Source organism: Nyctibius grandis, chromosome 7 (assembly GCF_013368605.1).
Source record: "Nyctibius grandis isolate bNycGra1 chromosome 7, bNycGra1.pri, whole genome shotgun sequence".
NCBI lineage: Eukaryota > Metazoa > Chordata > Aves > Nyctibiiformes > Nyctibiidae > Nyctibius > Nyctibius grandis.
In genome coordinates this window covers 26,539,982-26,567,331 of record NC_090664.1, presented here as the reverse complement: position 1 = coordinate 26,567,331, position 27,350 = coordinate 26,539,982, and the positions used below count along the sequence as shown (strand labels likewise).

General features: G+C 35.0%; 1 protein-coding gene across 6 annotated transcripts in view; it reads right to left on the bottom strand.

Moving 5' to 3' along the window:
- DGKB (diacylglycerol kinase beta) overlaps positions 1–27,350 on the bottom strand; it is a 336,656-nt gene that overhangs the window by 226,515 nt on the left and 82,791 nt on the right. For 2 of the 6 annotated variants that reach the window (XM_068404614.1, XM_068404611.1), the window contains 6 exons: positions 27,162–27,278; positions 22,940–23,038; positions 20,728–20,730; positions 14,669–14,701; positions 10,822–10,938; positions 7,342–7,415 (listed from right to left, as the gene is read on the bottom strand). In XM_068404614.1, the coding sequence (XP_068260715.1) occupies positions 7,342–7,415; positions 10,822–10,938; positions 14,669–14,701; positions 20,728–20,730; positions 22,940–23,038; positions 27,162–27,278 (443 nt within the window). The remainder of the gene's footprint in view (positions 1–7,341; positions 7,416–10,821; positions 10,939–14,668; positions 14,702–20,727; positions 20,731–22,939; positions 23,039–27,161; positions 27,279–27,350) is intronic. The other 4 variants (XM_068404612.1, XM_068404609.1, XM_068404613.1 and 1 more) reach the window with 2 other exon arrangements.

Genomic DNA, 27,350 nt, shown 5'->3' with positions numbered 1-27,350 from the left:
TTTTACTTAAATTACACACATTTTAAAATTCTCTGAATAATAGGAAGCAATTTATTGATACAGCATGAAAAGCATTGCCTTACCCCATAAGGGACCCCATTTGCTGTCCCACCCACAGCAAGTATTTCTTTAAATGGCAGAATATTTCAAAAACTGTAACTTTATAAATTTGAGGTTACTTGTCCTAAAAGTATGACAAACATTTTGTTTCTTCATTACAAATATTAGAACTGTAATTTCCTACATTGACTACAACGTGGTAGCTGCTTCATTTCTTACATAGAAACCAGTAAGCACATGAAACAGTTAGAGCTCAGAATGAATATATATATACCTGGGATCTATGGCAATAGTTTAAATTATAAAACCCCGTTTCTTGCTTTTAATTTTAATGTTTATGCCTTCAAGCTAATTAATATTTTACTGTTTTTAAGAAAGAATTTATTTTTCTACCAAAATATCTCTTCCTTTCTTTTTATTGCCTTCATAGAAGCATAATAAGAGCTGAATTTTAAGTTAAAATGTCCACATTTTCAAATTCAGCAAAATAAAACTGTCTAGACACAATCTATGTGCACATTGAGGGATTTTTAAAATTTTATTTTCTTAATAGCAATGCATATTCGATCAGGCTAGGTGGAAGACAAGAGTGTAAGAATACTGAATACAAACAAATTTATTATTATCTCTAAAACTGCCAAACTGGAACATTTTCTTAACTTCTCAATTATTTAACGACATCAGCTTCTTCATAAAGCGTTGTATTCAAATACACTCACATAATCTATTCCTGATGCCATTCCTGACAGAGAAAGGCAATGTGAAATGACTGGTTTCACTTTGCAAGCATGCACACATCATTGTCAATGGCTGCGATGATGACAAAATCAGATATTTGACAGTGGATTTACAACACAGTATATTTGCATTTCATTTGCAGCACCTTACTAATGTAAAAGGATGCTATTTTAAATTTTCTAGTTAGTATGTGTACGTTGCTTCTCAGTGACGTATAGGATTTAACCTTGTCAAAGGTGCTGCTAATTCAATTTGTGTAGCTGACCATAAGCTCATGAACAGTATTGTTATGAAGTCCCAAAGGCTTAAGAGTTATTTGCCTAAAAGTTTGGTGCTACAAAACATACTGGCCACTACCTACACTCACAATATTGTTGTCAGGTATCAATGAAATGCTATAAAAGCCTTCTTAATAAAGAGGGAGCTAGGTATCTCTAGCCAAAACCGGGAAGTCCACCCACAATAATGAAGAGATTACATTGAATCATACTTGATTCAGTGCCTACGATTCATAGGTACCAGTCAAACATCAATACCAGATAATCACTCTATAATGACTCACTGCAAATGACACAACATGTTTTAAGTTATTATAACATATTTATGTATGCTTGTCTGTGCAACATTCATAAATTGATGGTTCATTTCCATTCATACATTCTCCAAAAAAGAGGAACACACTGTCTATAAATGTTTGCTTTCACACTAAACTGTAACTAGGCCTAACAGCGTGACATATGCAAGATGAGGAAATGGACAGTAATTTAGGCTTCCAGTTTTATACCTACAGTACCAAACAGCCTACCAATACTGACATGCCCTTGAATGTCTTGCTTCCACATGTAAGGACAGAATTGGACATCATTTCCTTGTGACTAGAGATTTGTGCAGACAAAGCCATGAGGCAGTGCAGTGGGTAATGCCCCAAAAGACAGCTTTTTGTGATGAATGCAATTTCATGAACAAAACCAGTTCATGAAATTACCTTTTGTCACCACCACCTCTGGCTGGTTCTTACCCCATGCCACAGTTTATCAACAGTTGTGCTTCTGTAACCGTTGGTGGGGTTATTCTGTGATCTGGCAAAACTAACCAGATTCAATTTAAAATACAAATCCTCAGAAAACTTTCTCCATTGTCATTTTTTTCCCTTCACTTAAATCACGTCCGTGATCTCATATGAACCTCAAAATAGCTGCCCTAGCGTAACTGAGGAGGCAGAAAATTACAGCAGGAGTGGCCAGGAGGGCTGGGATTATCTTTAAACAGCTCTGCTGCTGAAGAAAATACTCTTGAGTGCACCTTGGGCTGAGTTAGATTGAGCTATCTTGTGAAGTCATAAGATCATTCCTTTAGACAGAGAAAAGAAATAGATAGACAGAAACCTGTTGGCAATTCAAAACTGGCAGTAAGGTTGACTACACTGGGGAAAAAGCTGGCCATAGCAGTGCCTTGTGCCAACTGGGGGATGCATCCTCAGTCACCTAGGGGTGACTATTCAAGATGTGGTCGGTATAGGCTTAATTTAACCCTAATGGCAGAACAGAAAGAAGCCAAGGACTCCTCCCCAAAATTAAAAGAATGCTAATGATCTTCTCTCCTAGACATACAACATTTGAAAAAGATAATTTGAAACTGCTTCTACATTTTGTGTCAATGCTAAATGAAAGCTTACAAAGCCAGATTAATCAGAGGGTAGGAGGGAAGAGCTACTATGAACCAAAGTTATTTGAAAACAACAAAGGTCAAAGATATCATCAACCTGTGCTGCACAGACACTGAACGTGGAGTCAGCAGGAAACGTCAGTGTACGGAAGCTGATCTCCAGTGCATCCAACCGCAAATTTGTCAAGGAAACAATTGTTTAAACTCACCTGCTGGTCAGGCAAATAAATTGGAAAACGGGGAAGTGGAAAACAAAGTAATGAGTATGGCAAAACAAGAGTATGATTTAGAAGGACTCTTATGTGAGAAGCACTACCCTTAGCAAGTGTCTTTAGAAGCATTACACGCTTGTATATTCTTTCTATTGAAAGAAACTATTTTGTCAATGATGTAGTAAACACATACATTCTATTTACAGATTATTGAAAGCTGTTGTCTTGATTAGTCAGATCTTAACTGCAGACATACAGGACTGTTAGCTCTAGGATGAAATGGGTATGCTGCTTTTTTTTTCTGATGAAATTACCCACATGTCACGGTTTAAAGCTGGGCCAGTTATTAAACCTGTGGCAGATGCCCTCTGTTATCCCCCCCCCCTCCCCCCAGAGGGAAAGGGAAAGGGAAAAGGGAGAGAGGCTTCCGGGTTGGAAAGTTAAAACAGTTTTAATAAACTATAATAATGAAAAAAAAAATAATAATAATAATAGAAATAATCAAATATATACAAATATATATACAAAACCAAGATTGAGCTCCCCTGAAGTCAGCCACGTCACCACCGGCACTGCAGGGCAGGCTCCGGGAAGGCCCAGGCTGGGCCTAGCAACGGTCGAGAGCTGGATTCAGGGATGCACGGATCGGGATCGGGGGCAGCAGGAAAACAGACGGAGTCCTCCTTGGACACCGGCCATAGCAGAAAAAGGGCGCGACCCTCGTGATCCCCCCCCTTTATACCGAGAATGACGTGTGTGGAATGGAATACCCTCGTTGGTCAATTTTGGGTCACCTGCCCTGTCTGCTCCCCCCTGCAGCTGCGACCCCCCCCTTCGGCTTTTCACTTGTAAGCAGTGAGGAATTCATCAGTGACCTTGATTTCTCTAAGAATAAGTACAGCAAGAGCCTTACTGCACAACATCCCTACCGGTGCCTCAGCGATAACTACAAACTTCGGGCGTTATCAGTCTTGGAGGCAGACACTGTCTGCAAACATGCAGTTACTTAGAGGAGACTTAGCTGAAAGCAAAAATCACTGAAAGGAAAATCGGCCTGGTTTAGGCCAAACCAGGACACCACACCTGTCCATTTTATGCACAACCACTGAAAACATGTTACAGTGTGATATACCCTGAGGAAGACACTTGACTGGGTTTGCCAAACTCCTATCCAATCTCATGCTTAATTAAAATCTACTTTTTGGTGTGTGAAAGGCACACATCAACTTTAATTCTAATTTGCTACTTTATTCTTAACAAACATTGAATTATATTTTTATTCTATTTTATTATAAACATACATATTATTCATTGGACTAAATCATTTAAGTCCAAATATTTGTAAATGCATTTGTGTTTCATGTGATGGGCAATAGTATTAATCTCTCCATTAAGAAGAAAGTATAACTGGGTTATTTTCACAGTTCTTTCTTTTGCAATTATATATGAAAGTCATAGCATTGGTTTTTAAAAGAGAAACCTATTCAAGAAGATATTTATTACTACACATTTTGCAGAAATCTGGCTTTCTAACAGAATCAAAGTTTTAAAACGTATCAATAAGGCAATTAGATATGGTTGTAGAGAAAGTATTTTTGTGTTCTGAATGCACTTTTTCTACACATCCATTTGTTTCCCACCACCCCTCTGTTGCAACATTCAAAACCAAAACTAAAGCACTATCTTTTCTAACCTTAAAGTGACCCTCAGTTCTTTTTCTTTGCATTTGAGAGATTTGAAAAAAAGTGCAAAATACAAACGAAAATGACAGAGTATTATTGAGGGAGTGTATTTATTCAACTGGTTGTCAGATGGATGCATACACTCTCTCCAAGTCTAAGGGCAATGAAATGGGCTAGGTTACCATCTGGCAAGGCATAAAATCTCATATGGGGAACTGTGGGAACACTGGAGTCTTGACAGTATCTGCAATAACCTTTTTGTGTTCAATGAAAGTCAATTAGAAATCATTACTTCATTCACTGTGATCTCTCAAATACAGAAAATCCTAAGTAAAGACTGAAGAATAGCTTTCAGTAAAAGATAACCTTAATCTGAATGAGTCGAGATAATGAAATTCTCATCTACAAAAATTAGTAGGTTGTGGGGATTTTTTTTTGCCCCTCACTGCTGTGGAAATCTTACTTTTGTTACAACCTATCTTCTACTCCTTGCCTCTCAATACCCGACCAGATTACAAAATCGGTATAATCAAAAAGTGTGACCTGAGTCACCATAACTGCATTTTGCAAAGCTACTTATGTCTTCAAATGTCCTGTGATTTTACTTTTCACAACATATAACTGCCACAAAATTGGAAGGGAGGGGAAATATGGGATTCTTCTCTTTCTGGTTACTGACTGTAAACTAGCCAGATAAAAATCAGGAAAAGTAAAAAGTTAAAATATTATTGTTCCCTGAAAATGTTTTCATCCCTTACATTAGATCTTCAAGCTAATATGCAATCTTAACATCCTCATTTTATAATTTTACTATATTACTGGTATTGACATGAAACATTAACACCTAAAAGGTAGAGGGCAAACCCCTTCTCATCAAATAATCCATATGTGGACTTTTTTTAACCTTTTTGAATTTAGTTTTAGATCTAACCGTAAGATATTATGTCCTGCTGGTGAATGACTTGAGATATGTTTACATGACTATGCAGTTGACCTTTTGATGTGCTCCTCCTAATAGAAATACTGAGTGCAACCTCGACACAATAGTATGCAAGTTAACATTTTTTGTGTGGTATCAAAGCCAATTTTACTTCACTATACTTAGCTGCTGGTGGCTGTCCTCATACTGTACACTTCATTGTGTAATACACTTGTAGGTAACGGTGTTAGTGAATGAAGCGCTTATAAGGCATTCTTTTTTTTAATTCAAATCATTCCTGTGACCTGCTTGGCCTCAGTAACAGTTGCATTGACATAAATGGAGAAGTGTCAGACTGCAATATGTGAATGGGAATAGGAGCTTGGGAAGGGGATCAGGTTTTAAACTTGCTTTTAGCCTGGAGAATATCTAACATTAAATGACATCCCTTGTGCATTAAGCCCATTCAGATAGTAACACTTGAGACCAATTATGAGCTGGGAACTTAAAGCTGTGAAACAGCATTTCATTAAATTGTTTCTAGGTTATAACTAGCTACGTAAGTGCAGCTCTCTAACCTGCCTCTCACCCAGATAATTCCAGACTGGATCCCTGATCTACTCACTTCATATCAGTACTATAAAAAGGTCAAGCTGAGTCCTAGCACATTATCTTCCACAATGCCCCTGACTGCACAGGAGACCAGGGCTACCTCACACTACTACTGTGTCTAAAACATGAATGCTCAGAACAGCTCATATTATTTTGTTGTGATTGCAAAGGCATGTTCTTGAAACTGTTTAGAATGAATCTTTTAGATCATTAACTGCCTTTGACACAGCTAGCATTGTTTGCATTGCTGATATCTAGGTATACCAGTCCAAGGATGACACAATCAGTCCCTAAATGATAACCTGTTCTTTCAGAGGTCTTCAAGTGCAGTTTTGTTTAAATGTTCCTCAGCTCTGAGAACTCCCTTAACATCTACTCTGCAGGATTTTGTCCTTTTTGTCAGTTTACTTCAAGGGACACTGTTTGAAAGAAGTGACCTAATGGAAGCAGTGGGGAAGAGGTAGGGAAAGCTGACCCACTTCCAGTTTACTTGCTTGGTTCCAAGCTTTAGAATCGCACTGGATCCCTCCTTTTGTATCCGCAGTATCCACAGGTGTCATCTTCAGCCTGATCTTGGCCAAAAGACCATAATCTTTTTCAAGACTTGAAGGATAAATTACAGCACTGACATGGTAAACTAGACTATAAAAATGTGGGGACTTATGTGATGATCAAAAATGGCCATATTGTTAGCACTTGTGATTCTGAAATACAATCTGAAAAATCTGCTCAGGGGGTAACTAATTCAGCATTTCTGCCTGAGTTTCATGGACAGAGTAGGAGGAAGATGCTCCTTACCTCTGTTTTATCATGCTTCTGATACACTAACATTGAAACATAAATTTAGGTATTTTGAATTTAAGTCAATGTAATTACTGACAAATATAAAATTAAGCATGTCTTTAAAGTTTGTGTGATTGGACTTTAATACTTTAACTGGATTGTTAGAATGCTTTCTATCTACAGAAATCAAAAGGTTTCTTTGTAGGAAATCTTATGGAGAAGCTGGAGAGTCTACTCACTAAATCTTTGAAAGGCAAGTCATACATTAGAAAACGGAATACTGTTTCCAATTTAAATTATTGGCCTGTCTGCATAATTATTACAGAAATTAAAAGAAAACTGTTATAACTTCAGAGTTGCAATGCAAAATATAGCAACTCACATCTTCACACAAATCACACAAAATCATACACTGAATATAGCTACTTTTTCTGATGTGAAATGAAACTGTTGTATAGAACTCCTTCTAGTTTTTAACTACAAAATTTATAACTATATGCTAGTGTGTACCTCTTCTAAACAGGGCAATGAGATGTTCAAATGTGAGGCATAACAGTGTAAAATGTTGGATTTCTTTTCATACACAAACTTTTAAGGTTCATTTTTAAACATATCACAGAGATCATAATAGAGAAATAGAGGGAGAAAAAAAAGAGAAAATAAACCTTACCTTTCTCCTTGTTTCCCACCACTTTTAGGATTGACAAAAATTAAAAGTGGATGAGTGCCTGGAACTGGAGTGATCTAAAAGAAGGGAATAACACAGCCACTCATTAATGCTGTGTGTTGCATTCATTTTTTCCTATAGTAGACAGAAAACAAAAAGCTTAATGCAAACTCTATGTTATGCTATGTAATCCAGCTGGAAGCTCTTCCATAATTTGCCATAATCCTCACTTCAATAATTTTCCACAAATTGAAAGTGACTTTTTTTTTTTTTTAACGCTAGCTGTCTGTCTTACAGCTGTGATGCCATTTTAACCTATAATTCCATTGAAATATTGATATATATAGGTTACATCCATCAACACAGAAGAAAACTTTAAATGCAAGAAATGCATGACTGATTCTGACAGTAGCATAATTTTCTATGGAAAAAGCTATGAAGAAACTATATTTTGTAGTGAGAAATGACACTACACTATAAAGGTCAAATATAGCTATATGAAATTTTAAATTCGACAGAATAATTTTAATTCTTTTTTTAAATTACAGAAACCTGCAATATTTGATATTATATGAAATCACACACTTTTTAAAATATAACAACCACAACAGTAATGAGCTCCTTTAAACACCTTGGAAAGCTGGAAAACTTTAAAAAGTAGAGGAGAAAACATATGGAAGAAGGGTAAGCCTGAGGAAAAAGAATGGAGAGGAGGATATACTGAAGGAAACAATGAATTCTACCATGTTTTTTAATTCTTTTGTGCACGGAAAGTTTTACATGTTCACATTAATGTTTAGCTTTACAAACTAACACCTTCCTTCTAAGTAATAGTGTTAGTTTGCATCTTCTGGTACTGTAAGATGTGCATGTTCATTGCCTTTGCTCCACAGACTTGAAGAACATAAAAAAATTACATCAAATGATCTCTCCCTAATATCTGTTTTTAAACCATAAAGCTAGACTATTCATATTTAAAATTATCATTTTTAGACATATATCAATTCTAGAATGTTTAAAAACATATTAAGAGTTCAAAGTCAACTTCTCCAAAGTCACGCACAAACAACTTCAGAGATGAAGCTTAGACTGTCTCTGTTTCAAAATGGTACATTGAAAGCTCTTGCTCCAAATCCTTATTCATAATTCCTGAAATAACAAAATGTTTTCAGGTGAAGATGTCATAAAAGGTAATTTAAGGCAGAACCTGAGAAACATGATAGCTAAGGAGTCTTACAGGCATCCTATAAACTTAGGCACATAATCCTATAGGCATCTAAAACCACTTTTCTTCTAGTAGGAAGTGTTAAGCACTAGTGTGTCAACGCCATAACTTCACAAACAATGGATCCAAATCTGCTCCAATATATACAAAAAATAATAAAAAAACTCCATTAAACTCAGTGGAATTAAACCTGGAATAAAACTAACCCAGTATCACATTCTGGCGCAGAATGTTGTTATAGTAAAGTACTGTATGTTGAAACGTATATCAAATTGCAGGATATAATGAAGTTTGTCATATATTTAATTTTTATCTACTGTTTTAATCAATTTTAGTTATTAGGCAATTCCCATGATGTTTGTTCCTGTGAACTAAGTGTAAACCAATGGTGCTCGTTGTGACAGAGATGGACTACCCTACTGAAATCCCTTAGGACGCAGGTTAATTAATGAGACTCATCCTAAGGTTATACATGATCTATTACTTCCTCTAATTAGAAATAATAATCCTGATCATTATGCTGGTTAGCTAGAAAGAAGTAAGATGAATGTGCTTAACTATGATTAATTGTCTTTAAGTTGTACAGATCTCCACTGCCACTAAGTTATCTGCTCACTGCTGTCTGATGGAAGGAAGGTTTGGTCTTGGTACTTTTCTCAACAAAAGAAGAGAAGAAGGAAAGAGAAGACAGAACATAAGTTTTTGATCATACTAACACACTTACAGAAAATCTTATGCTCTAACTATCTGAAAGCAAAAATTTTAATAATTTAAGCTTGTGCATGCATGAGTCAGTAGTGCTAGGAGTTTGCTATTTTGAGCAGACCAGGTACTATATCTCAGGCACTGTATTGCATGAGTGGGAAACAGACTTGGAAAATACCAGAAAATATATTATGAGCATAAGCAATCTAATGCTTGGAGTAAAACAAAAATTCATAATGATACATAGCGCTGCTACTAAAAGGAGATGCCAAAGACGTTCCTCTGTCTAGAGCAGTTGGGCTCATTGGAATTGCATGGATATCAACCAAAAGTTAGAAAACCCTGTGTGCTTTCTTTAGCTCCAGTTTATTAGTCACCATGACTGCTTAGACAGAACTTGGGCTTTCTGTCAATGAATACTCTAGCCCTTTTACTTCATGCGCTCTCACAAATGATCTGGATAGCAATGCAGCCTGTGAGGATGTTAAGTACAGGAAGAGAGCCTTGAAAGCCACGGACAATGATCGTTGTAATATCCTACTAGACCATCAATGGAGCAGCCATGTGACTGCATAGGTTTTATGGTTCGGGTTTTTTTGGATGTTTTTTTTTTTCCTTTTCTTTGGGTTGTCAAAACAAAAATGTTTCACTACCCTAAAAAGATGAAACAATAAAACAAGCCTTTCTATCCTGACACAATAAGGTATATCATGAAATAATCATGAGGTATACAGCATTTGATATATGGTAATGGAATCTTTTACATTTTACTGAACTTCAATTGCAACACATCAAAAGATACAAAGAAGAGTCAAGTATGTATATTAAATGATTATCACATTGTTATCATGATGATCATTTAACTCCTGAGGAAATAAAGAAGCAGCATCATACATGTGAACATCGATTTTACTCAAAACTACTCATATCTCAAGGGAAAGAAGTCAAGCATTTCAGGCAGAACTTCCGTCATGTCTCTAAGTAACCTCTCTAAAATAACATTAGCTTATCACACACACAAATTTTTCTTTCAAGTAGAAGAAACCTCCCCTTTTTATTCTAGATATCGCTATTACTGAAACCACCTTGCTTCCCTCCACTCTTAATTTTAATGTGCCAAATACTCTACTCGGAAATACTTTGACAAATAACATCCTTGAGTTTACTCCATCCATCTATTAACAGGTCCAAATGAGAATAGTGAACAGTTATCAAGACATAGACTCAGACTTATAATGTAAATTCACACAATGCTGTGTGGCAGATACTAAAACAATCAAGTTCAGCTTCACCCCACAATACAAATGTTTTAGAGCTAGTCTTCCCTCCCCCTTAATGTCTTAGGAAATCCTACCAATCACATGAGAAGCAGATTTGCACCACAAGATACCTGTATAGATGGAAGAATTTACCTATTATATTTTTAAATATGTAAAAGTGAAATAGTAGAAGAGTGAATGTATAGGAAATATTTCACTTTAAAGATTGCTCACTCTATCTCTGTCTTCATACCTACAAGTATCTCCTTAAAATTAAAATAACAATAATCACACCTGAAGACCTTGTCCATCTACGGTGACGGAATTTGCTCTTTGCATTTTGTTCCGTTCTCCCAGTTTGTTCATTTGTGGGGGGCAACTTTTTTCTTTTTTCACTGTTGCCTGTCTTTCCTTGAAAAAAGAAGAGAAAAGGATAAAATTGAACATTTTAACACATTATATAAGGCTACACAACTGTAACTGACACTGTGCCTCCATAAAGTTGTTTTTTGACTAGTGAGTAATGTCAGATTCTGCTCTAATGAAAATGAGATCTCAGTCAAGTTATTACACAATGTCTGGCCACTTCACATAACATCTATCTATGTGCCTGGACATTCCATAATGACTAGGCAATAGATGGATGAAAAGTGTGCAGTCACAACACAAATTGATGCAATGATGTGAAAAGATAATCGGACATTGCCAGGATGGCATTCTGAAACTTGAAAGCCAATCAAACAATATACTTGATTGTTTAATAAGCACATTGATAAGAGATCAGTAATTTATCAAAATTTCATCCTAACTGCTAGCAAAGGTTGGGTGCTTCAAGACTACTTTACCACTTTGGCAAAATATACCTGTTCTAAATGTACCATAATCAATTGGCTGAGTGGCTTTTTATAAAATACGTATTTTGTGTCAGAAAGAAACCAGAATCTACATCAGATTCTAAGCCGTTAGCAACTTTTGATGCTGATACACAGCACAATCAGATGGTTATTTGAAAGAGGAGAGCTCAGAAGTATGTTGCTGTAATCATATTTTCAGTTGTTGTCAGGCCATTTCAGAGAACTCTGAATGAAAAAAAAAAAAAAGTCCTTGCTCTTTGTATTTCATTTATCCTATTTATAAACTGCATCCAGAACGTCCTTTTAGGTTGTCCAAAAATGCACCATAAATTAAGACAGCAGATGTTTCTCAAATAGAATCAGTGTCCCCAATCCCAACTGCACCACAGTCACTTTCCTCACTTCACAAGTACAAGCAGGCTTTAAACTAGTCAGGGGAATGGGCTGGCACAAAGCTGCTGCATTAGAAAGGAGCATGAAGGACACTGCTGCACCCCCTGCAACTTCACTCAGTAAGAAGTTCATTAAATGTTACCATTTACATTCCATACCAAGCCAAACCCCATCTCTGTGCTACCTCTGATAAAGCCTTAGGGATTATACTAGTAATTAATCCATGCCACTCTTTCTGAAGCAGTTTAAACTGGTAAGAAACATTGACACAGATTCTCTGGCAGGAAGGGAATCACTCCCAGCTTAACACAGTGCCTTCCAACATAGATGTGGACCATCACTGTTTTTATACTGTCTTTAGCTTCCTTAAATTTGGAGACTGACACAGCCTCAATCTAGTCCTGATGCAAATAGTGGTCCAAGTCACCCCAGGCTGCTTTGGGTAGCCAAGTGCTTTGGGGAACTGTGGCAACCAACAGGACTGACAAACCTATGTCACAGAAAAAACCCAGGAGAGTCTACACTACTTCCCGTATGCAGTGAGATTCCTAAGACGTTAGTTAACTGAGCTCTTGGATGCTTTGAGTAACTTGATCAGTTCAAAAGGAGGTCCAAGAGTCTAGACTACAATATCATTGCTTTAAACAGAAAACAGTAAAAGCAATTAGAGTTATTCATCTTAGCCCTAATCTTCAAAACAGACAAGCACTGTCCATATCACTGCCTAAGAAATCACTGACTCCGCACTTATTTATTTGATGATTGTTTAGAAACTAGAACTAGGATGAGGCATCCAAACAGAATAATATTTGTGTAATAACATAAAACATTAATGCACAATGGTATTGGTTAGTGCCAAGGATAGAGAGTAAGAAGCCTGAGTATGAAGGACGCTTCATACTTCATTACATATGTAAGAAGCAGCTTCGGGGTTTTGAACAATTTTGCGAATAACTACCCTTAAAAGTCACTACATATACCATGCTAAACACGGTTTTATATTATGGCTAAATCTGGCTCTTGGATATTGCAACATTTTCAAAAATCAAATCAGATGTCAGTAATGCAGACACACTGCTAGTAAAAGACCCTGATTTCTAACAAAAATCAGAGATGGAGAGCAAATTTTTAAAAGCCTAGAAAAACGCTAAGCTAAACAAAGTATTTGTGATAGTACAAAAAAAGGTAACAGAAAGGAACAGATGTGGCACACTGAGTATTTGCATTTAGAGGTTAAAAAACCACTGTTCAAGAGAGGCCTTCTTATAAAGTGTGGCACTAAACATCTTCTTGCATATATCACGCTATTACTTAGAGCAAAAGTACTTATACACTGCTGAGAACTGTCTTTACATAAAGGATGCTCACCACAGTGCCCAAACCTGCTGTAATCAATCATTCACCAGCAAAATGCAGTAACAATTACCCCAAGCAAAGTTTTGGATATTGTTTTTTTTTTTTGTTCCAGCATGATACAGATAGCAGCAAATACCCTCAGCTGGCCCTGGCCCTATGACTGCTGCATCAGCAACATTCCTTCTCCAATTTATATTACCTGTTTCATAAGCAAAACAATTGTTTGACTCACAGACAAAGACAGCTTCTCCTAATAAGTGACTACACAAGATGAGGCCATATATCTCACACAATATAAAGGAAAAACTATATTCACGATACAGAATTGTCTACAGTGTTACTAAAAAAATCAAATATGGATACTTGACCTTATTACCATTGAAGGTCTGCTTCCTTCAATGATGATTTGTGAAGAAAGTAGAAATAAAGTATTTCGTATCACCCATCTTATATGCATATGATACCAGAATACGTGTCACCACATGTACCAACAGTGCTCTCTGAAACATTTCTGAAGAAGCTGATAGGAGATTCTAGATTTCCTAGAGTTATATATCCTATAATTTTTAGATGTGTCATACTAGTGAGGATCTGACTTACAGTTTGTATGAAATAATATAATAATGTGTATCTTAATTCTACCGAATAAATCTATTAATGGAACATAAAAAGATTTACCATTTTATTAAAAAAATCTCTTTTAAATATTTTTGCACAGATACTTCGTTTTATATATGAAATAGAAAGCTGGCTTTCTAATCCAGTTGTACGTGACTGAATGACTTTCAGGGACTATAACATTACTAAGCCATACAAGGTGTCAGAAACTAAACAGTGTCTTCTTTTATGAGATAATAATAAAATCACCTGTGGATAACAGCCTACAAATTCTAGCAATGTTAAGACAAATTTGACATGCACTGAATAAATGGTTTTACAAAATGCAAAAAATTATTTTTCAAGGTAAGAAATGTTGCTACAACAGTTGTGCTGTATTTAATATCTTAATTAAAACATACAAAATGATAAACGTATCTGTGAATCATTTTATTTAGTGGACATGCATGAGATTGATAGAGATACTGAATACAGCATTTTAAAAGCTATTGTACATTTTGATGGCTCAAAGAATCAAGCTTTTCTGTTCAAAATAGTACTACAACAAAAATTTTTTCCACCCATTTTTGCACCTCTAATGCCTTCTTTTCTCCCCTTGAACTGCCACTTTGAAGTCAATATCCATTAACTGGAGCTTCTACTATTCAGTATTGCTCCAGAGAGATCACTGTCAGATAAGAACGATTCAATTTTATCTATATAAATCTATTCAGTTGTATCATCTAGATAACTATATTCAATTTGTATTATCCAAATAAGAAAAAAAATTGATAAATAAGACAGGACCTTTCAAATGACAACACAGAATACCATGTCTAGATTTTTAGTTCAGCCCCAAAATGCACTTTTATATCAAGAAGAATGTACAATATCATGATCTGTTAGTACTCGTGCGTACATGGATGCCTCCTGTTACGCACCTCAGGGAGCAAACCTCCTAAAGTGGGTAGCGTCTGTTGGAAAAAGAGAATGTTAGGCTGCAACACCGAACAGCTGGGACGGCAAGCGGCACAGAGAGCGTGCTCATGAGGAACCTTACCTTGCAGAAGTTGTACTTAACAACAACCGTACACAGCGCTTTTTTTACACATTTGCACAACCGTACTCCCCCAATGTTTCGGCTGTCATATTATATAATTTATATTTTAGGAAGTATGTGTGGGATCATTTTATCACCAGCTAAACATATTAGAAAACCTGAGGACTATACTCTCTCAAATAGTAAAAAGAGATACTTGGTACCTGGGGAGTAGTCTTTTTATTTTATCTTCCAAGTCTTTGAATCCTCATCCAAAGCAAGAATCTTGTTTAAAAAGCTTTCTTCTACTACAATTGACAAGCTATACAACATCCTCAAAAAGTATTTCTACTTTCTCTATATAAACCAGGCCACCGATTAATAGTAACTAATGGCTTATTAAATAGTTACCTCTTTACATTTTAACTGCTGACACAGAATCCAGTGCCAATGCAGCAAAAAATGCTGTTTTCTTACCTTGTCTCTTAATCAATAAGTGCAAATCTATTTTTCTGGATTATTTTGTACACGTCTGAGATTATTTAAGACAATTTATTTTATACATTAAACAACAATTTATTTATACATTAAATAGGACTGTAAAGCCATTAGTGAATGGTTAATACCATTACACATTTTGTCAAGTAAATATTGAAAACCTGGGATTACTTCTGTATGATAATGACTTCTTTTATACTACATGCCTTCAGATGAGACATACACTCTAAAGCCCAACTTGGGCATGGGGAGAGAACCAAATTCTATGTTTATATGCATAAACTGAAACAGTTGCAAAAAAATATCTTATTTTAGAACTCTGAAACTTGAAAGATATTGATCAGGGGAATCTGGTCATGGAAGATCAGACAGAATGCACAAAAACACTGTGTAAAGTTATCCTCAAATGTTTGCAGGATGAAGGCCATGGAAGCTTAAATATGTGACTTGAATACCAAACTGATGCTTTAGGTTTTTTTAAGGAAATTGGAGGAAGGTTGTTCCATGGTTGCTTAGAGCTTTTTTGTTTAATGACATGGGAATCTCCAAGGGATGCAAAAACTGTGCTTTAATATGCAATGAAGTATTAGAACAGGTGCTCCTAGGCTGTCATTTTGTAAACCTATGTGGTATTCAAGACCTTGCTTACAAAAATTCCATTCCATGCAATTTCTGTCCATAGTCACACAATAACCAAAGAGAATCAAAGATTCAGACACCCTGAAAACTGAAAAAAACCCCACCATCAGTACCCCAAAACCCTGGGGAGCAATCTGTCTGTAATATCTATTAGATATCACATAGAACTAACTATGATTTAGATGTGCTAAAAAGTTCTGAAAATTTACTTTATAAAATTTTCTCCACATTTCCAGATCTAACCCTGTGTACATACTAATGAGAAAGGCCAACATTAGGACACCACATCATGCTGCCTTGAAAGCTCATAGAGCTGTAGCACAATACTCTGCTCTACATCCATGAGCTGAAGCTAAAAGTCACCCTGTGGACAAGATTAGTGACCAATTCACTAGCAAAAATACTGTCCAGTGAGCTGCACATGTCCATACTATAAAGGAAAGGTAAGGATTCTAATTTATCTGAGAGCTGTCTTGATAGAAACATTTGCAGCTAAGGAAAAAAAAAAAAATCACATTATGTCAAATAGAAGGAGGTATTTTGTCACCCATAATACTAGTAGCCAAAATACGTGGAAAAAGACAAGGCTGGAATGGAAACGATGTTGTTTGAGAATACCTTCCAAAATCGCTGACCGCAAGACTGTTCTTAACAAGGAATCGCTACATGATAACTTATATATATATATGTATATATATACACACTTTGTGTTGATTTTTTAATGTCTTAATAAAGATGTAAAGAATTACACATCAAAATCACCATCAACTATTTCTCATTTAGCATTTCGGCCTTAGTTCATTTAGTTGGCTGAAGAAAACTTGCCTTACATCTTTCATCCATTCAATATATGCATCAACATGCACGAACGGTATGTCTCAAGACTTCTAATTTAATTTGCAACCGAAAATTAACTTGGGCTATAGCAGGTAATTATATACATCGTTCAAGAAAGACAAAAGAGTTGGAAAATAATTTTGAAAATAAAAACATGTTAAACTCCAATGGGAGAGGATGTAAGGAATAAACTTACGGACAGACAGTAGTGATGAGCTGTGGGCAGGCAACTAGATATAACTTACAATGATTGAATGGCTGCCGTTTCAGTTTATCAGCATCTTATTATTTTAACATTGAACTGTGTTTGCCGAACAGATAATTAGTTAGGAAGATACATTTTCCTCCAGGGGAATTATTAATTTCCTTCTGAAATGAAAAAGCTCTTAGTGTAGATAAGCACACCATTGTATTTCAAGTCTGTTTTAGATTCTCAGAGAACTGGATCTGCAACATGATACACAATTGAAGAGGAAAAAAGTGTTTTGTTTTGTTTTTTAAATGTTTCAGTTGCTATGTCATTACCTAATACTCAACAACTAGACTTAAATTTCCCCCCAGTGGAAGAATATATATTCAAATAAGTGGTTTTTTGTAGTATCTTTGTTCAGATACTCAGAATAAGGCTAGTAATCAACTTCAAAGGATCAAGTCGCTCGTAAAGATGCTTACACAGTGCACTGACTTTTCGCACTCCATGTTGAGCTTGGATTCAACTGAGTTAAAACTGATCTCTACTATAATAAAAAAATAAGAATTATTTTAGGATTAAAAACTGGAAAAGGGATTAAGAAAGCTCATTCTTCAACCAGCAACTGCTAATTCCCTTTTTCCCTCTCTACATCTCTGCTTTCCTGTGAGAGTAACATTTACCTACCTCACAGGAAAATAGTATTAGTAAAACATATTATCAGACATGGAAAAATATCTATTGAACTATGTTGCAATCATAACACTATCCAGTCTCTCTAAATACTGATAGTCAAAGAAAATTCTTGTACAGTATTTTCAGTTTTAATTCTGTATTACTTTTTGCCAGCATCTCAACACACTTCCTATATTGACACAAAAGTTTGAAGCTACAGATCATAATGTATATTGTTTAATTGCATAAGGCACATTGCTTAGCTAAAACATTTGTAATCTGCTGTGTATATTGTTCTACGTGCCTAAATAGAACTAGTCATAAACAAAAGATTTTTGAACATTTATGCTTTTGTACAAAATGCCAAATCAACCCAAATCCAACGCAAATCAGATAAATGTTTCCTCTATGAAAATAAATAGCCGTTTATATTTTAAAATAAGAGCTCCAGTGAATTCGACTTATGATGGTATTTTATATTAGATATATATACACAAATTTATTCTATGATGTATAAAATTCCATATATATTTTATACATACTAAATTCTTTATTTTTTTTTCTATTTATATAAATAGAAATTATGTTTAAATTATTTTGTCCTAAAAAGCTATAAGCATCTTCACTAAACAAAAGAAAATCCAAATTAGAATTATAGAATCATTCTATTGGGTTGGAAGGGACCTTACAGATCATCTACTTCCCCTAGACCAAGTTGCTCAAAGTCTCATCCAATCCGGCTTGAACACTTCCAGGGAGGGGGCAGCCACTACTTCTCTCAGCAACCTGTTCCAGTGTCTCACCAACCTCACGGTAGAGTCTCTTCCTAATATCTAATCTAAATCTACCCCCTTTCAGTTTAAAACTGTTACTCTTCATCCTATCACCACATGCCCTTGTAAAAAGTCCCTCTCCAGGTTTCCTGTAGGCCCCCTTCTTGTACAAAATAAGGGGAAGGCTGGAAGGTTGCTCTAAGGTGTCCCTGGAGCCTTCTCTTCTCCAGGCTGAACAACCCTTATTCATTCATAAGGGAAAAGAAACAAAAAGTGAGTTGTTCCAAACTTTTTATCATGATGACCAATTTGTCCCAGAATGCTGAACTATTAAGTTGAAAATAGAACACAAGGAAATGCATCCAATTTTAGATTTTATTTCTTTCACTTCTTGTCTTCAGTGTTACACCAGACCCTCCCCCACTGAAATAAACTGGTTACTATAGAGACAGTGATAACTGCTATATAGTAATGCTCACACCGTAATCAAGGTACCTTACGTTTTAAAATTTATTCCATAATTTTCTTTTTATTCCACGATTAACAGTTTTAATTATAGTTTTCAAAACCAATGTTAGAAATTAAGTAAAAAATACCTCATTGTAAAACTCACATAAACAATAGGAGAATCAAAATCATCACACATTATGAAATAAATATATATTTATTAGATAGTAGGCTTTTATTGGTTGATTTGTCATTACCCAAGGCTATACCTATTTTGCTGGGAAACAGAAAAATCTAATTACTCTTTTACAAACATAAATACGAATTAGAACATCCTGTGTGCTCATCAATAATGCAGCAAAGTAAAGGAAGGCATGAAATGAAGAAGCCAAAATGTATGTTAGCATTTTTCCCTTTCTGCCTTATAAAGGGGAGGGGGAAGAGAAGCTGTATCATAAGGACAGACAAATCTTTTTTCTTCACTACTCACTCATCTCATTCCAATACCCAGTTTTTAACCTGGTTATGATCTAATTCTGTACTCTTGGCAGGCTAGGATTCAATTGAGTTAAAGATTTTTAAACTCACTGCCAGTCAACCTTATCATGAACTTTCATTATATGCATGTAATTAATTGGGTCCAATGAACAATATCAGCACTGAGTTATAGACCTTTTTCCCCCCACCACATAATTAGAATATAATTACCCACAGGATATCAGAATGATGCAAAACCTTTCCTCTAAATGTGCCCTCATTAGGAAACAAGTCTCAATGTACATTTATTCAATCAGTATGAATTAATTAAAACGTTACCGAAATAAAAGAGAGTAACATTAAAGTGTATCTGACATCTATTAAAAGACTATCACTTGAGATCTGCACACACAGTTTATAACAAAACTCATTTAACGTGAACAAAAAACTTCAGCATACAACAAGTCTTCTATACGGTAAACAGAAAAGTAAAAAGGACTAGTTTTAAAGTTGACAGACTACATTTTACTAAAACATTTAACAGTATTGCAGTGAGATATGAAATATCTTTATATGGCATTGAATCCAGGCAGATATTTGATTCTTTCATGATATACACAGTATCAGCTGCATGAGTTTCCCCATGGTTTCTTTTTCAGCTGAGAACATAGCTTACCATATTTAGTCATAACATTTGACAACTTCCATTTTGTGCAGTTTTGAAGATGGGAGCCCTCTTATTTAACTTAGAGTAGCCATCCAACTTTCAGATGACCAAGCATTTAGGTTCTCTCTCCAACCATTAAGAGAAGGGACAGTATGAGAGGATCACACCAGTCACCCTATTTTAGAGGAATCTCTCTTGTGTCTAAAGAGACCCTAAAGGAGTAATTTAGAACAGTCACCTGAGCTGAGATGGCTACGTTTAGGCAGGGGAGAAATGTCACCCTTTGTGATGTTACAATCAGAAAAGGTAGGTTTTTTTATTTATTCCTCACAGTTGCAGCAGTCATTTTGGACATCAATGGATATCCAGGAAAGGAGAAAACTGAGAGGATATGTAACCTGAACAACAAATTGCAACTGAGACACCAGTTTGGTAGCTCTGGCACCAGCTCTGGTGCTGTCAAATGCAATTTATGAAAAAATTATCTTTATCTCCGCAGAAAGAATCGAGGCTGGACTTCACAAGAACTGAAGAAATGAGATGTTGGGTGAGAAAGGTAAAAGTACGAATGTCCTTAGTTCTGCATAAGAGAAAAGATAAGAAGGGATGTAGCTTGTACTCTTGAAGGAAAACTTATGAGAAGGCATCTTGGTCTGAGATGAACTCACAGTTTTCTGGAAGAAGTCTGGACTTCCAAAGTTACAGATGGAAGGGAGGGCCAAAACTTTTGGGAGAGCAAAGATACAATATTTCTCAACTTGCTATTTTCCCACAACTCCTACAACTTATTCTATGGGAGAAGCAGATACGTTCTTCTCCGATACCTCAAAATACTCAAGGAGAAATGTGGTACAGAAAGCACTGTGCGAAAACAGTTAGTTCTTTTCTTTACCTTCCACATATATATATATATATTTTTATATATATAGCATTGCAAGAATATTATTGCTCAGCTGATCACTGAAGCTAAATGTGTGTCCTAGGTGAAAGATCCTTCCACTGACAGGTGTACCAGATTTGCTATGTCTGAACACATCATTTCTATTAACAGATACACTTACTATTGTATCTTTAGACAATTTTGACAAGGATATATTCACTGGTTTTTCTGTCATTATTGAGAGTGCTGGTTTCACATACACTGAAGCACTATGTTTTTCAACAGGAATCCCCGTAACAGGAAAAGGGAGAAACGAATTAAAAAATTACTAAGACAAATAATATGTACACTGTAATCAATCGTTTCTAGGAGGAATTCCTATTAGCTAGGTCACTGATGTATTATTTGTAATTTAAGTATACTCAGGATTTTAATGCATTTTTGGAAGAAACTACTAGATAAACAAATATACCACAAAATTATAAAGTTCCTATTAAATCACAGTAAAATATATTCTCCATTCCAAACAATACACATTGTGCTGAAATACATAGGTTATGTTACATTATTAGTATGTAATATTGAAACATGATTCTGATACAGGAAAACATATTTACTTCTGCTTATACCTTCAAAATTTGCAGATAAAACAAACCTATTCAAGGGTGATTTGACTCTAGAGTGGTTTTATATATCCTCTAAACAACTTAACTAAACTCCAATTGTGGAATGAAAATCTTAATTCCTCTATACCTCTTCCTCTCCTGAAAAGAAAATGGAGTTACACAAATATAATTGAAGATGAAGTTTCATGCTGAGGCTTTATTCAGTTTATAAGAATGGCAAACAATAAATAACAATAAACCAAAACCAGTCTAATAACAAAATCATAATTTCTACATGTTACCTTTTAAAGTATGACCTAAAATCCTGAAAATTAAATAATGTAATGCAAAATGTAATCATCCAACAAACTTAAAATAATATTTTACAATTATTATTCAGAACATGTCCATGTAATATCAAAATACTATTACAAACTACAAAACTACTCTTATGACTTTTCATAAATATTAAAAAATATTTAATAAATATTAAAGCTAGCTTTCCATTGCTTTACCTTCACAGACAGCAATGGAATAGTCCCAGTTTACTCAAGCAGAGGGTCAAAGTCTAGCATTCATTCCTTAGTAGACTTACAAATAGCCAAAAGGATTAATCAGAAAACACGTAATTTACAACAGGCATGAATATTACTCTTAATGATCAGAAATACGTTTACGATTAGAAGGTATAGTTTCTTGGTTTTCCTCCCTGCAATAAATCACTTTAAGTTCAATAATTTCTTACTTCTATTATGAAATATATTTAAAGTAAGAGGACCACACATGTGTTATGAATATGATGATGCTATGACTTTCATCAGCATAAAACATCCCATTTAATATGTGAATACATAAGTTAATTACAAAGCTCTTTTCATATGATAAACTGCTCAGCTCTTTTCTGAGCAGTTTATACAACCTACACATAGCATGCATTTCTATTTTCATTGAATTAAGTTATTGTTTTTTGTGGACAGAGAAATTTACTGTCCACTACTGCAGAATAAAATATACCATAATGTTGATGCATAGCTTACTGCAAGACCAGTGTCATCATTCTAGGTAACCTCCGGCTTAGATCAGAGACCTCAGCATTGCAGAGATACAATATGCATCCCAAGCAAAAACTGTCCATAAGAATAACTTCATTATTCTGGGAAGTTGGATCTATAAAAGATGTAAAATGTAGAAGTGTTCTGCCTATATAGTTTCTGGTAAGTACAATCTGAGTAAGTGGTAAAACCTGAGTCAGCTTCAGTTATAATATGCCCTACAGAAAGTTCATTCTCACATGAAAGAAAATGCAATATGCAGAGGATAAAGCACGCTTGTGCCTATGAACTCATCAGCCAGGATTGCCCACTCTGTTTAAGGCTCACACAGTTCTGTGAATTTAACAAATACTCTGGAAGTTGATACCAGTATTGTTTGAGCTGTTACCTATGACAGAGGATTACATCTGAAATAAACATAAGGACAACTCACCAATACTACTGGGCAGATTGATGTGGGTGGTAAAATATGGTCCTTCAAAGGTCCACAGTCACATTCAGGTTTTAGATGTGAAGCACATTTGTTATGCAACTACGGGAACACAGAAAATGAAGATTCAACTTAGACATTTTACTACTACAGTCTAAGAAAACGGGCATCCTAAAATGGGGTGAGTTTAGATATACTAAATTAATCTAATTATTACTAGAGCACTACAAGGAAAATGAAACACACTGCAGTGGAAAGCCTCTTAGGATTGACAAAATCAATGAATTTATATTGAAGCAAAGAACAGTGGATCAAAATATTTTCCAGTTTGGAAACTGCACATGTGGTCCAGCAGACAAAATGAGAACATTGCATGGCAGTACAGTAACATCAGCATAGTGCTATTGGTGATCAAAACCTTCATTTCAGAAGAAAGCTTCTTGCACTGAGCCAGGAACTTCTGTTCTACTACTGACGGGCAATCTGGGGCAACTCAGGGCAGCCTTTGGCATTACTGGTATAACTCTGCTTCCTACCTGAAGCTGATAAAGTCACTACCAATTCAATTTCAATGCTGCAATATCTATGAAAATATATATGAAATATAAGAGAAAAATGTAGGAATATCTAAGAGCTTTAAGCCATATTGAGGAAATTTTGGTCTTGATTGAATCAATGTTCAGGCTTCCATTGACTGCTGAGGAACCTGAATTACTCTCGGTTTTCTACTAATAAAGCATTCATCCGGTTTTCCTGAAAGCAATGACAAGAGCTCTACCCTGAAAACATGGAAAGGATATCTTCAGGTCTGCTGACTGAAAGAGCACTGGCTTACTTCCATATTGTTAAAAAGGTGGAAGGGAAAAATCTATATATAACATGAACATAAAATGCCAACAAATAAGGATATATTTATTGAAATACTTTGCACTAGCAATCGAGAGTTCTTGTTGAAATTTTAGGATTTAACTCAATTCAAATGTCTCTAAATAGACTATTTCAACATATATATCCAGCCACACAGTACAAAGGCACAGTTGTGTGCCTGGATGATGCAAAGCATTCACATTTAATCGGTATACTTCACAATATTATTAGAGATAGCCACAATAGCATACAATTTTATATTGCAAAATTTGGTGAAAGTTTATTATTTCTGCATTGATTCAATAAACTCTGCATTAAGTTCTTCAGGTACATTTCCCATACAGATGAATATTTTATTTTTTGAGAAGATATGTGTATTTGCGTTAAAGGAAAATTATCAGGATAATAAATATCAGACATTTTGAAGTAAAAATCTTATTTAACAAGTAATTTAACTAGCTTAATAGGTAGCATACAGCATTAGTTCAACAGGTTCAATAGCTGTTATAAAATCTGTAGTTCAATGTCTGCATCTGTAAATCACATTTTTCCAATGACTGATTCATTTTCCCTTGGATGATTTAAGTATGTCAGTATGAACTGTACTGAAATTACAATAACATTGTACCAGTTGCTGATGCATGTATGCTTTACCGGTAATATGGTCTTCATAAAGTTATCTGGTATAGTTAATGTTGACACAACATTTCTGAATTTTGAACTGAATGGCACCTAATATTAGCCTTGTCCATATTCATTTATACTGCGAAGTTACCTTTTCAGGCAGTTACTTAGCAACAGAAAATAAAAGTCTAACGAGTTTCGATTTACTCTGAGTATTAAAGCCTCATTGTGAGGGTATTTTGGTAGCCCTGTAATCTAAACCATTTGTCATGCTAATTCCCTGCCTCAGGGGTAAGGCTACTTGTACCATAATTAATGCACACCAGACCATGTTACATCAAATAAAAGTATCTTCACACATTCAGTGGTAATTAGCAGCTTTGCTACTTGGTGGCATGCAAACTTATCTATGAAAAAAACAGCTTAATCTTCTTATTAGTCTCTGCTGATCTTTGACAACAGAATCGGCACATAGCAGACAACAGAAATGGTAGAAGATATGTAGCTTTAACAGAAATTTAGAAGATTTTAAATACATTCCCCCAAAATTCCCTTATCCCAAACCTAGCTCCTTTAGAATATTACCTACCTCACAACCCGAGGCCTGCAAAGTAGGAAAAAATATATTTGCTGGAGAAAAAATGAGGAAAAAACCATTTACAAGACTATGGTAGAGAACTACAGAGTATACGGAAGAAGGAATCATGGGCCTAGCTGAGAACTCACTATAACAAGCCTCCTTAGTGAAAAACATCTTTAATTTTCAGGATTTGATTCAGTGATTTTACATTAGAAGTGACCCTATTAAGTTGTAAGGAGAGATATTTAAAATGCACAAAAGAGGTTCAGAATTAGTTGCGTAATAACTAGCATCCTCTTACATTACAAAAATATGTCATCAACAAGCCCAAAATGTGTTGTTGTACAAGGAGTTGAAAATGTATGAAGGATGTGATGATAATTATATAATTTCAAAATATACATTCAAAAATCACGCATCTGTTACAAATTTAAAAAACTGTTTTTTTCAGTAATAAAGTTATTACTATTAGCAAAGAAAGTTATTGCAATATAATATATAGAATATATAGAACTGCAAGAAAAGTGAATAGATTGAAAAACAAATAATTTGCGGTATTTTTAAAACTTTAAAATACTAATTTTTCACTTACATGTCTAATTTATACCTGAACCATAAAAATTAAATAAAAGGATTAATAAATTTATTTTGAAAATACAACATTACTTTTACAGAAAATAAAAATCTCTAAATTACTGATGGAAATACGATTGCAAAATTGTAAACCTCAGCACCAACATTTTCAAAAGAACACATGCCCATTTTTAATTGGAATTTTGATAAATTTTTAAGCCTTTAAATATGCACATGGGCACCTAACATATTTTCGAAAGAATTTAGACTCTTCCTTCACAGTGATTTCAATGATAAATCATTCCTTGGTATTTCCTCAGTGAATCTCAGTTCTTATGGAAGTCCTCTAAATCTTGATGTGTATCTTCAAGAAGTAAAAGGCCTTTACAAATCTGGTGTAGATTCACATGAAAAAATGGGAAAATAATTCTTCTGAGAAGCTACAGAATTTGCAGCTTCCTTTGTCTTCGAGAGGAAGCCTTACATATTTCTTGAATGATATATACATATTATGCAAATGTAAACACATCTATATCTAGAGCAGAACACTCTTATTTATCTACCTAAACACAGATAGCGATTGCCTGTATTTAATTATCTGCATGCAAAAATTTTAGATTGGGTGCTTTATTCTCCATATAAATTATCCAAATTTTGACAGCAATCTGGACTACATATTTGCTTTCTTCTAAAATATTGTATTTTAAGTAATCATAACAGCTTATCACTTAAAGGATCCTGGATCTTTTTTAGTTGATGATGTTTCATATTTTGTATCTGTGTGTTAAGAAAATATGTCATAAAACATCCAAACTTGTATGCTGAAAACAAACATTCACTAATGCCTCAGTCTCATATTATTATTTAAAACACTGAACAAACAACTGCTGTTCCATAACAATAACAATAATGATATCAGCAAAAAAGCAAAAACCCTAGAAGAAGGCTGAATTGCTCCCCATTTAGATTTAAATCCTGCCCTGCCTAGGAATAGAAATACTGGCATTGCTCCTTCTAGCATGAAGATCTAACTTTTAAGGGCAGTGTTCCTTGAATGTCATTAGTTCCAGTTACTGGTTCCTGCTGAATAAGGAGCACACAAAAGTTGTATATATTAGACTTGGTGCAGAGATTAGTATATTATCAAGATGTCTCTGCTATTATTCCCAGACACTTGAAATCACTGTATCCTACCAGATGTCCTCAATTTCATTTGCCTGTCAGTACACCACAAATTAGGATTTTGCCCTAGCGTCACAGTGACCTTGACTTTTCCTGGTACTGAAAACTCTTTTATGATCTTTCTATAATGTAGATTGGGAATTCTGCTCAGTAGAATGACATATATTATTTCCATTTTTTTATATTGTCTTGAAGCAATTTAAGTGTGTACACCTTTATGTGTATTTGGTTGCAACAATTAAGGACTTCTATGAATATTCTGCATATAGCATTTCTTAAACACACACTATCCATTCCTGATGACAAAACTGAACGAGACCTTTTGAATTATGAGGCTATAAAAAAGATATGCAGATTTTTGTCTGACCTGTGCTAAAGGTTTTACTGTAGTATACTCACTGTGATCTGACACCAAACACAGTGAAGTCCAGTCAAGCCTTGGTAACATTTTATAGTTTTGTGACACTTATCACATTTTGTTGGACAATTTCCTTCTACCCAGAAATGGTGCATTACCTGCAAAAGGAAAGCGTAGATATACATAGGGTTACTAAATTAACAGGTACATGGCAAAGTTAATGCCACCCC